Source organism: Ailuropoda melanoleuca, chromosome 19 (genome assembly GCF_002007445.2).
Source record: "Ailuropoda melanoleuca isolate Jingjing chromosome 19, ASM200744v2, whole genome shotgun sequence".
Classification (NCBI taxonomy): domain Eukaryota; kingdom Metazoa; phylum Chordata; class Mammalia; order Carnivora; family Ursidae; genus Ailuropoda; species Ailuropoda melanoleuca.
Window position 1 is genome coordinate 5,966,862 of NC_048236.1, and position 12,591 is coordinate 5,979,452.

General features: G+C 44.4%; 1 protein-coding gene across 1 annotated transcript in view; it reads left to right on the top strand.

Moving 5' to 3' along the window:
• The first annotated feature begins 3,664 nt into the window (after positions 1–3,664).
• ADGRF2 (adhesion G protein-coupled receptor F2) overlaps positions 3,665–12,591 on the top strand; it is a 31,462-nt gene continuing 22,535 nt past the window's right edge. The window contains exons 1-4 of the mRNA XM_034648151.1: positions 3,665–4,147; positions 4,819–4,970; positions 7,078–7,311; positions 11,172–11,758. Of these exons, the coding sequence (XP_034504042.1) occupies positions 4,129–4,147; positions 4,819–4,970; positions 7,078–7,311; positions 11,172–11,758 (992 nt within the window). The 5' untranslated portion in view covers positions 3,665–4,128. The remainder of the gene's footprint in view (positions 4,148–4,818; positions 4,971–7,077; positions 7,312–11,171; positions 11,759–12,591) is intronic.

Here is a 12,591-nt window from a genome sequence, read left to right on the forward strand (position 1 = left end):
CCCCCCCATAAGTCATTTTAATGTCTGTGACCGTTACTTACTTAAAATAAGGTGTGGAGGATCATTGAGATAGACAGATGGAGAGAGAGACGTAAAACTACTTTGATGTTCTTGGGAATAGTGTATTATTATTGGACTACAAGACCTGGAAGGGAGTTTTGAGATCAACTGGTGAAACTCCATCTCTTACATGAGGGAGAAACTGAGACCCATGCTGTGGAATGTGATCTTCTTGAGGTTACAAACCTATCCAGCCACAGGACCACCAAGGCAGGACCCCTGTTTTTTCAGATCCTGTTTCTTGTTCTTTCCATTGTATTATGTGCCTTCTTAGCAAAACCCTCCTTAGGAAAGAAAGACTTTGGAAATTCTTTGTAGGAGTTTCCAAATGATATTTACTTTACCTTTTAAGTAGCGTGCCACTGGCTGGGAATTTTCTCCACGACTCCCCTTCTCCGCAGCACTGAACTGCTTGCTGTCCCTTGCTTCTGGGACAGGCTAAAGACTCCTTAAGAAAGACCTCTTCCAGAAAGCGTCTCGACCCCACAGCTTGGTTCTCTTTCCCCTCTTCATTTCTGCATCCATATTTTCCCACAAGACAGAACTTGGAGAGCAGGCAGAGCCTGGGATGTTGGTTTTGTTTTCTTGGTTATTGGGGACCACTTCACGAACATTCCATCCTTTTCTTCTCATACAAATTGCTGGATGCTGAGTTTCTGGGTGCTACCCCTCTCCTGACCTCTCTTCTCACTCGGGCAGCTTCTCAGGTTTAGCGGAATACAGGTTTCCAAAGGGTCTTTTTCATAGTATGCTGCTGAAGATTGCAGATGTCTGAAGCTCAAAAGGTTCATGTTGGAGGCCACCCTACAAGTGAAGCGACCAGGAGGAGATGGATATGCAGGTGCTTTGCCAAGCGAATTGGGAAGAAGTGAATCAGGTCCTTCACTTAAGAAGGGAGAGTTTCCAGAATTCCTTGTCAATAGCACACCATGGTCTTCTGCACACATATCTGATTAATACAATGTGACTTCATGGGATTCTGTTTCATGGGCCAAGGCTTATCCAGAGCTGTTCACTTTGAAGTGCTTTATTGTGGTGTATTGGAGACCACGGCCCTCTCAGGATGGGTTGAGGGCATCATTTTTCCACACCCTACATCCTTCTCTGCTGTCTCCACTTGCGTGTGGGCTGACTTGGTGGAAAGGACAGTGTCCCAGGATTGAGAAGAGCTGAGTTCTAGACCCAGCTCTAAGAGGAACCCCCTGCGTGGCCTCAGGTAAGTCACCTCACCTATCGAAGACTCACCTTCCTTACCTATAAAATAAGAAGGTCTTTCAAAATGCAAAAAATGCCATTTTATTATTCTTGTTGTGTCAAAAGCCTATAAGTCTTCCAGGCATATAGCAAGGCTTGGATCTCTAGACTGTGAAACGAGGAGTCATTTTACATCAGTGCTTTGAAGGACATTGTATTTCACGAATCCTCAGTGATACCTTCTTCCCCTTGGACAGACCCTAAAATGCTCAATTCAGATCCTCCATAAATTCTTATTGGTAGAGAAAATGGAAGATTTGGGCTTGTTTCTTGATAACATAGACAGAAACAATATTGTGAAGGAGAAAGGGACATGAACTCCACATGTTACTCCCATAGCTAAGTCACTAGTGGTTTAGATCTTGGAATGTAACTTGGAGAATTGGGCCATGGCTCATCCCGGCCACTAGAGAGCAAACTTCTGGCACAAAACCAGGAAATTTCAGTCTCTCTCTTTTTCATTCTTTCTACACACACACACAAACATGCATGCACATGTCAGTATATATATACATGTTGATATGTACATATATACGCATACGTGTGAGACACAGAACTAGCTACTTAGGGTGATATAAAAGACACAATACACAATCCATGTTCTTAAGGAACATACAATTTACCTGAGAAGATAATATGTTAGATAGTAAATAGCAGGGAGGTGAGTATATGTATATGTGAAGCGTTGAATGAGTGCTATGGTGGTATAGATAATAAATCCTACAGGAGCCAGAGAGAGAAGGATGTGTCATTCAGAGCTGGATCAGGAAAGACTTATTGACATTTGCTGCAACATGGACGGCACTGGAGGAGATAATGCTAAGTGAAATAAGTCAAGCAGAGAAAGACAATTATCATATGGTTTCTCTCATCTATGGAACATAAGAACTAGGAAGATCGGTAGGAGAAGACAGGGATAAAGAAAGGGGTGTAATCAGAAGGGGGAATGAAGCATGAGAGACTATGGACTCTGAGAAACAAATTGAGGGCTTCAGAGGGGAGGGGGTTGGGGGAATGGGATAGACTAGTGATGGGTAGTAAGGAGGGCACGTATTGCATGGTGCACTGGGTGTTATACGCAACTAATGAATCATCGAACTTTTACATCAAAAACCAGGGATGTACTGTATGGTGACAAACATAATATAATAAAAAATATTATAATAAAATAAAAGAAAGAAAAAAAAAGGAAAGACTTCTTGGATGGGACAAACTTGAACTTTGTATGTAATAGATATTCAGATGTTAAGGAAGTCCCTATTCAGAGAGTAAAAATGGGATCTAAATCTTAAATACCACTTGCAATATTCCAGGTGCCATTCTAAGTGTTTTCTGTAGGATGATCTCATTCATTCTTCTTTAAAGTGCTCTGAGGGATCACACAATTATAATACTATCATTCTCACCCTACTTTACAGATGAGGGGACTGAGGCCCAGAGAGATGGAACTTTTCTAAGGTCTTAAGTGGTGATTTTGGGATTTAAACTCAGGTGGTCTATTCCCGGAGTACATCCGTTGACCACAATGTGAGACTGCCTTTCAGTGAGGGGTCCAGTCTGATATGAATGAGTGGGATGGAGAAGGGTTTTTAATCAGGAGAGGTGGGAAGTGCGCATGATAGGGGGAAGCCAGATTTGGAGGGAGTTCCCTCAAAGAACAGGAATACAAAATACAAATACTAAATTAAGGGAAAAGTGAGTGTCTACTTAAATTGAGGAAACTAATTAAATTTCAAATTTTACAACGAATTTAGAAACGCTAAAGAGCTTTACATTCAGCAATTACTCAGCATTATTAAGTAATAAACCCAGTAAAATCACAATATTTTTATTAGTAAGCTGCCCACATCTTTTTCTGTGTATTTTTGGCTGCATACTTGCATGTCAATAATTTTATATTTTTTTCTATGGAGAAAATAGAGAGATTATTCAGTTTTTCCTCTATCATTGCTGATCAAATTTGTTTTTTATTATTGCTAGTTTAGAAAATTATCTTTCACCTTCTCATTTCATTATTAGTAATGTCATGTAAATATGTAAGACTGTTGTCAACTTTGGGGAAGCATCTAACAAGTTTCTTTCAAATATGAGCTGCAAGGTATCCAGAACACTTAGAATTTTCTTGTTCTGTGAGTAATTGTAAATACTATTTAAGAATTGTAAATACTCTAAAATGAATGCCATTATGTGTTGATGTCCAAATTGTAATATGGAAATGACTGCAAACTTCTTAAATATGTCCTATTAAATTCAAACTAGATGGATCCCCAATTCAACTTATATTTGTCCAGATTCCATATATACCTACAATCTCTCTAGTGCTATCCATTCAGAATGAGGGTGAGTGTGAAGAAGGCAAGGTGGAGTAGCAAAAAATAGTCTGAACAGAAGATGGTTAAATTATTTTGCCTTTGAAAATTTAATAAAATATATGATTGTGTGAACACATCACTAGACCCTCTCTCAGTGCTTTGAAGGGGCCCATACAAGCAAGAGATTCCAAAGCTTAGCCTCCATTAACTTCCATGTAAGTCCACCTCTGCTCCTGGTGTATTTCTTGGATAGAATGTTGGTCCTTCTTGCTGGAGAGGAAGGAGGGCTCCTGCTGAGTCGCCATCCAGACTGATGACAAAATAGAACCATGGGGCCGTACTTCATGGTCTTGGCTTTTGGTGGCGTCCTGGCGTCAGAGCTGATTCACACGTGGCCATTAGTTTGTGACTAAAGTAGATCATTGGGCTGACATCGCAACGATTAGTTTTCATGCGGATTTTTATTTTCCCTTTCTAGGTTGCCAACAAAAGCAAGGAGAAGATGCCTGCCAGGCCACATGGTACGTTGGCAGCGGTTAGGGATCAAATGGAAGTTTTTGTTTATTTGTTATAACAGAGGGCCACGCTCAGCCCTCTGTTGATGGCGTGCCAGATGGGACTCCTTGATGGCTCGCATTTGGACTCTTTCGTTTTCTCATATTAAATTATACCCTTGACCCTTGCTCCCCCCCTCTCCTTCCAGCACCCTCTGTGCCATCCTGGCCAGAGAGTTCTTTGCCATAAACTCTTTCGATTGAGCCAGCCCAGCCTGGAGCAGCGGCCAAAGCAGGTCTGTGAGAACTCATGGATGACCTAACTCTTACGAAGTTCTGGAGCTGGGAGCTTTCTCACAGAACATGGGGTGCAGTGGCTTCCATACTGTGTTCTGGGGAGCTGGAGGAGTTTGAGGGAGCTGTGGGCCCTTCCTTGTCACTTCAACCGGGGAAGTTCCACTTTTATCTGTTTTATACGTTTGAGTTCTGGATAAGATTCTGTTGGAGACAATAGGTGTTTGTCACTGAAATAGATGACGATCACTGATCTGTTTCAATCTTCCTCCACTTTGCAAAGAAAATACATCTGATGTCCGCGGGTTTGATGTGTCCTCATTGTGCCGACACCTTGGCGATTGGCCCACGCCGTGCAGAGCCCCGAGCTCGCCATCTGATGCTGATTCCTTTTATTTCCCCAGATGTATGTGATGGTGTCTGTGTGGACAATTCCCACTGCAGCCAACCTTGCCCTCCAGACACTCAGGGAAATATGGAGTTTTTATGCAGGCAAAAGAAATGGCACAAGATCACGGAAACCTGCAGGACTCTTAATGCCTTCAACATCTTTGAGGTAATATCCTTTCTTTCACATGCAGAGGGAAGGCCCAAATGAGCAATGTGTAGGCATGGTCAATAAGAGAGAGGGGGAGCACGAGGCAGGGTTGGTAGGTGAGTGTGTTTGTACATGGATACATAACACCTACTCATTGTCTCTTTCTGCACAAGAATGGAGGTCCTCGCTTTGGGATCTGAAAGTTTGTGCTCTGGGCTCCCACATGCTTCGTGATGCAAAGGGGCCTGATTCTCAGGTCAAAGCTAGGAGAGCTGTCGAGAATGATCATGGCCTACTTCTCCATCTTTGCTCTTAGCTCTTTACTACAAAGCCTCGGTCCTCGATGTCCTCTTCTCTGACCAGCAGCACAGGCTGCCCTGGGAACTTTTAGGTATGCAGAATTCAAGCCCCACCCCAGATCTGTGGAATCTGAAGCTGCAGGTTGTCAAGATCCCTAGGTGATTTCTGTGCTCAGGAAAGCACAAGGAGCAAGCTGGCCTGAAGGGAAGGACTTCATCATCAAAAAAATGAACCTGTTTCCGTACATACTTAAGTAACGACACATTTGTAAAAATTCAGTTTTGATACATACAATCAGGTGAAATATTATTTCTTCTCTTTTTGTTTCTTTTGCTCCTCTTCTCGTAGGGGCTTCACCTTTCTGACGTTCAGCTCCTGATTCCTTCAGAGGGGTCAATGCTTTAGCATTGGTCTAGGGAACATCCCCATTCGGTGATTTTGGGGGTGGCCAGGGGGAGTGCCCTGGTTGGGGAGTTCCCGACAAGACTTCAAAAGGCTGCCCCCCCAGCATGTCTCCCAACTGGCCCACCCCTAATTTGAGGAATCTTGGCAAATATACACACAGAGACCCATGTACCATATGTTTTAATACCTAAATGCTTTAAATTAAGTTTCCAGACTGCTAAGTAAAGTATGTTCTGCTGGTCTCCCATCAGATTCTATCCAGCACCTCCAAGGTCATATGTTCATAACCCTGAAAACCAGTGTCCCTTTGTCACCCCTTGGGCCTAGTGGTGAGCATACTGGTGGCACGGCCCATCCTTGGTAGCATAGACTTAGGGAAGAGGCCCATGCGGGCCCTGGAAGTGGGCTTGGGGCTGCTGAGCGGGGACTCTGAGTGTCTAGATGCAGGGACATGAGCTCTGAGTAGGCAAACCCTCTAGGCCCACAGTCCTCTGTCTTGTGAACGGCCAGGCTAGAGGAGGCCACACAGTGCGCTCTAATGTAAGGGTTGGCCGTTTTGTTTCCTTTTTTCTTTTTTTTTTTACTGTAAAGGGCCAGATAGTTAATATTTTAGTCCCTGTGGGCCATAGGGTCTCTATTGCGAGTATTCAGCTCCGCCATGGTGGCATGAAAGCAGCCATAGACAATACTTCAGTAATGAGCAGACTGGGTCCCAATAAAACTTTATTTACAAAAAAACAGGCAGCCAGTCGGGGGACCCAGAGCCTGAATCTGTAGGAGATACTGTTTATCACTATTTTCAGTCACTCTTTTGTGTTAGTGTCAGTTGTTTCAGCCAAATCTAGTTCAGAATTTCTATGTTTAAAATACGCTTAGTAGGGGGCGCCTGGGTAGCGCAGTCATTAAGCATCTGCTTTTGGCTCAGGACGTGATCCTGGCGTTCCGGGATTGAGTCCCACATCGGGCTCCTCCGCTGGGAGCCTGCTTCTTCCTCTCCCACTCCCCTGCTGTGTTCCCTCTCTCGCTGGCTGTCTCTCTGTCACATAAATAAATAAAATCTTTAAAAAAAAATACGCTTAGTAAAAATAAGCTTCAATGACACTAGAAATGTATCAGAGGCACAGGACATACATACGGTGTGTACGCAGAAGGGGTCTGAATGCTAAAGAAAACACGTGCTCTCTGGAGGGGGAGGGTTTAGGAGCCAGCAGCTGGCAACCTGGAACTTTGGTTTTCTGTTCATATACCTTGGTAATAGGGCAAGTTATTCCATAACAAATGTGACTATGAAAATGTAAAATTGAAAAACGTTTTGCAATGTACAATTGCATGATAAGGCTATCCTAAATTTTATTAAAGCTACTTTCATATTCAAAAGCAAAAGTAACCTAACACAAACTTTCTTTTTGCCCTTTCTTAGACAAATTCATATTCGGTTCAACCATTCGGAGGAAATACAGTCATAAATGAATATGCCAAAAATTCTGAGACCATCACAGACATGCTGATGCAAAAGTGTCCGCAGGATTTGTCCTGTGTACTCAGGAACATTCGGCAGTCCCCCCGGATCCCGGGAAACATTGCTGTCATCGTACAGCTTCTCCACAACATATCCACGGTACTGCTGACAGGTGTCGACGAGGTGAAGATGCAGGTGAGGGGTCTTGATTCGGTAGAATGATGTTTTGGTGGAAAGGAATGCAGGTTCGCTGGGTCTTTCACGTCGGTGTCTGTGATGCCTGGCATAACAAACGCTCAGTAAATGTTCACCACAGAATAAACAAAGGAATGGACAAAGTGAACACAGCCAATAACGCATTTAAACACAGCACTTATGGGGTGCTGGATCTGACACGGGACTAAGCTTTCCCAACGTCTGTTTTGGCTACTGAAAATGCCTAAGAACCACTCTGGTTCCTGCAGAGAGAGACTTTTCCTACTTTTCCTTGTGAGTCAGAACAGGCTGCTAAAATGGAAAATAACTGAATGCAGAGAAAACAGCCATATGTGTGTGCTGCAGGAAGTGTGAAAGTGGACCTGGATTCACTTCTTTTATTTTCAATCTTTGAGGCAGAGGAGAAAAAGGAGGTTCAGCCTCTGGCAGCAAATTTCGATTTGCCACGCTCCTGTCCAGGGTCCTGCACACCGTTGGGACTTCATAGATGTTCATTGCATGGCGGGCACTTGGAGCAGGGTAGGCAAGTGGCTGGCTTCACCAGGGTGTGAAGTGGAACCGATGATTCAGTGAGCTTGGGGAAGGCTGCCCACTTGCCTGCCTCACAGGCAGATGCTTCATACATGACACGAGGGCAATTCCTTCCTCNGCAATGTGTAGGCATGGTCAATAAGAGAGAGGGGGAGCACGAGGCAGGGTTGGTAGGTGAGTGTGTTTGTACATGGATACATAACACCTACTCATTGTCTCTTTCTGCACAAGAATGGAGGTCCTCGCTTTGGGATCTGAAAGTTTGTGCTCTGGGCTCCCACATGCTTCGTGATGCAAAGGGGCCTGATTCTCAGGTCAAAGCTAGGAGAGCTGTCGAGAATGATCATGGCCTACTTCTCCATCTTTGCTCTTAGCTCTTTACTACAAAGCCTCGGTCCTCGATGTCCTCTTCTCTGACCAGCAGCACAGGCTGCCCTGGGAACTTTTAGGTATGCAGAATTCAAGCCCCACCCCAGATCTGTGGAATCTGAAGCTGCAGGTTGTCAAGATCCCTAGGTGATTTCTGTGCTCAGGAAAGCACAAGGAGCAAGCTGGCCTGAAGGGAAGGACTTCATCATCAAAAAAATGAACCTGTTTCCGTACATACTTAAGTAACGACACATTTGTAAAAATTCAGTTTTGATACATACAATCAGGTGAAATATTATTTCTTCTCTTTTTGTTTCTTTTGCTCCTCTTCTCGTAGGGGCTTCACCTTTCTGACGTTCAGCTCCTGATTCCTTCAGAGGGGTCAATGCTTTAGCATTGGTCTAGGGAACATCCCCATTCGGTGATTTTGGGGGTGGCCAGGGGGAGTGCCCTGGTTGGGGAGTTCCCGACAAGACTTCAAAAGGCTGCCCCCCCAGCATGTCTCCCAACTGGCCCACCCCTAATTTGAGGAATCTTGGCAAATATACACACAGAGACCCATGTACCATATGTTTTAATACCTAAATGCTTTAAATTAAGTTTCCAGACTGCTAAGTAAAGTATGTTCTGCTGGTCTCCCATCAGATTCTATCCAGCACCTCCAAGGTCATATGTTCATAACCCTGAAAACCAGTGTCCCTTTGTCACCCCTTGGGCCTAGTGGTGAGCATACTGGTGGCACGGCCCATCCTTGGTAGCATAGACTTAGGGAAGAGGCCCATGCGGGCCCTGGAAGTGGGCTTGGGGCTGCTGAGCGGGGACTCTGAGTGTCTAGATGCAGGGACATGAGCTCTGAGTAGGCAAACCCTCTAGGCCCACAGTCCTCTGTCTTGTGAACGGCCAGGCTAGAGGAGGCCACACAGTGCGCTCTAATGTAAGGGTTGGCCGTTTTGTTTCCTTTTTTCTTTTTTTTTTTACTGTAAAGGGCCAGATAGTTAATATTTTAGTCCCTGTGGGCCATAGGGTCTCTATTGCGAGTATTCAGCTCCGCCATGGTGGCATGAAAGCAGCCATAGACAATACTTCAGTAATGAGCAGACTGGGTCCCAATAAAACTTTATTTACAAAAAAACAGGCAGCCAGTCGGGGGACCCAGAGCCTGAATCTGTAGGAGATACTGTTTATCACTATTTTCAGTCACTCTTTTGTGTTAGTGTCAGTTGTTTCAGCCAAATCTAGTTCAGAATTTCTATGTTTAAAATACGCTTAGTAGGGGGCGCCTGGGTAGCGCAGTCATTAAGCATCTGCTTTTGGCTCAGGACGTGATCCTGGCGTTCCGGGATTGAGTCCCACATCGGGCTCCTCCGCTGGGAGCCTGCTTCTTCCTCTCCCACTCCCCTGCTGTGTTCCCTCTCTCGCTGGCTGTCTCTCTGTCACATAAATAAATAAAATCTTTAAAAAAAAATACGCTTAGTAAAAATAAGCTTCAATGACACTAGAAATGTATCAGAGGCACAGGACATACATACGGTGTGTATCCGCAGAAGGGGTCTGAATGCTAAAGAAAACACGTGCTCTCTGGAGGGGGAGGGTTTAGGAGCCAGCAGCTGGCAACCTGGAACTTTGGTTTTCTGTTCATATACCTTGGTAATAGGGCAAGTTATTCCATAACAAATGTGACTATGAAAATGTAAAATTGAAAAACGTTTTGCAATGTACAGTTGCATGATAAGGCTATCCTAAATTTTATTAAAGCTACTTTCATATTCAAAAGCAAAAGTAACCTAACACAAACTTTCTTTTTGCCCTTTCTTAGACAAATTCATATTCGGTTCAACCATTCGGAGGAAATACAGTCATAAATGAATATGCCAAAAATTCTGAGACCATCACAGACATGCTGATGCAAAAGTGTCCGCAGGATTTGTCCTGTGTACTCAGGAACATTCGGCAGTCCCCCCGGATCCCGGGAAACATTGCTGTCATCGTACAGCTTCTCCACAACATATCCACGGTACTGCTGACAGGTGTCGACGAGGTGAAGATGCAGGTGAGGGGTCTTGATTCGGTAGAATGATGTTTTGGTGGAAAGGAATGCAGGTTCGCTGGGTCTTTCACGTCGGTGTCTGTGATGCCTGGCATAACAAACGCTCAGTAAATGTTCACCACAGAATAAACAAAGGAATGGACAAAGTGAACACAGCCAATAACGCATTTAAACACAGCACTTATGGGGTGCTGGATCTGACACGGGACTAAGCTTTCCCAACGTCTGTTTTGGCTACTGAAAATGCCTAAGAACCACTCTGGTTCCTGCAGAGAGAGACTTTTCCTACTTTTCCTTGTGAGTCAGAACAGGCTGCTAAAATGGAAAATAACTGAATGCAGAGAAAACAGCCATATGTGTGTGCTGCAGGAAGTGTGAAAGTGGACCTGGATTCACTTCTTTTATTTTCAATCTTTGAGGCAGAGGAGAAAAAGGAGGTTCAGCCTCTGGCAGCAAATTTCGATTTGCCACGCTCCTGTCCAGGGTCCTGCACACCGTTGGGACTTCATAGATGTTCATTGCATGGCGGGCACTTGGAGCAGGGTAGGCAAGTGGCTGGCTTCACCAGGGTGTGAAGTGGAACCGATGATTCAGTGAGCTTGGGGAAGGCTGCCCACTTGCCTGCCTCACAGGCAGATGCTTCATACATGACACGAGGGCAATTCCTTCCTCGCTGTGTTCTCCAGCTCAAACTTCGGTGGCCTGCATGTACCCCGGGGATCTCATCATGATGCTAATTCTGATTCACTAAGTCTGGGGTGGGCCCTGAGATTCCATCCTTCTGAGGAGTTCCCGGGGGATGCCTAGGCGGCTGGTTGGAGGACCACACTGTATAAAAGTGAATCTTGACTGTCCTGGCAGCTCAGTACTAATGCTGGTTCTTCCTTGGCAGAGTTATAGCACCATGGCCAACCACATTCTTAACAGCAGAAGCATCTCAAACTGGACCTTCATCCCTGAAAGAAACAGCAGCTGTGTCCTGCTACACTCGGTCAATTCCTTTGCAAGAAAGCTATTTATAAGCAAGTATCCCATTGACATATCAGATGTCTTCATTCATACTATGGGCGCCACCATATCCCGAGACAACTCTGGGAAGAATTTCACTTTTTCAATGAGAATTAACGACACGGGCAGTGAGATCACTGGACGGGTACTCATCAGTAGAGATGAACTTCAGAAGATTCCTGCCCCTTCCCAGGCTGTCAGCATTGCATTTCCGACTCTCGGGGCCATCCTAGAAGCCAGTGTTTTGGAAAACGTCACCGTGAATGGGCTTGTCTTGTCTGTCATTTTGCCCAAGGAACTTAAAAGAATCTCACTGATTTTTGAAAAGATCAGCAAGTCAGAGGAGAGGAGGACACAGTGTGTTGGCTGGCACTCCCTGGAGAGCAGATGGGACCAGCAGGCCTGTCAAATGATTCAAGAAAACTCCCAGCAAGCTTTTTGCAAATGTAGGCCAAGCAAGTTGTTCACCTCCTTCTCCATTCTTATNCGGAGTTTTTATGCAGGCAAAAGAAATGGCACAAGATCACGGAAACCTGCCGGACTCTTAATGCCTTCAACATCTTTGAGGTAATATCCTTTCTTTCACATGCAGAGGGAAGGCCCAAATGAGNCCTGGGGATTCGGGATTGCCACCGTCATCGATGACAGCAACCTGGCCTTCCACATTATCTTCTCCTTGCTCAATGCCTTCCAGGTAAGTCTAGATGCTACTGACCCAGTACTAAGTGGGAGAATTCAGGAAGAAGTTTTGTTATCAAGACCTTCTGCAATCGTATTTACAATAGATTTGGAGTAGTGCAGTGAGTCAGGAAGTAAACTTTTTTCCCCAGAAAGGCCTGGGTTCAAATCTTGACTCTCTCATTTACTAATGTGTAACGTTCTCTTGGGATATTTGCTTAACTTCTCTGAGCCACATTTTTCTCACTTAAAAAAATGGGTATAGTATTGCCCACCTTATAGGGGTGTTAGGAAAATGAAATAAAACACTGAGTGGGAAGGCACCAAGTACCAAAATGGCTTAAAAATCATAAATAGCCCAACGGTAAGGCTGAGCCGCTCCTGTTTAGAAATTAAACATCACCACTTCCCCAAAATCTAGGTACCTAACTAGAAGTATTAAAATGTGCACTTTTATTGTATTTCTTTCCATTTAGAATTTTTAGTTCCCATTGGACGCCATCTTATTTTAATGAGGCAAGTCATACAGAATGATATTAAAGATAAATAATTTCCCTTCTCTTCTCTCACCTCTATGAATTAAGCAATGTTCGCAGGTTCATGTGTCTCCTTGCCGAATTTTTATG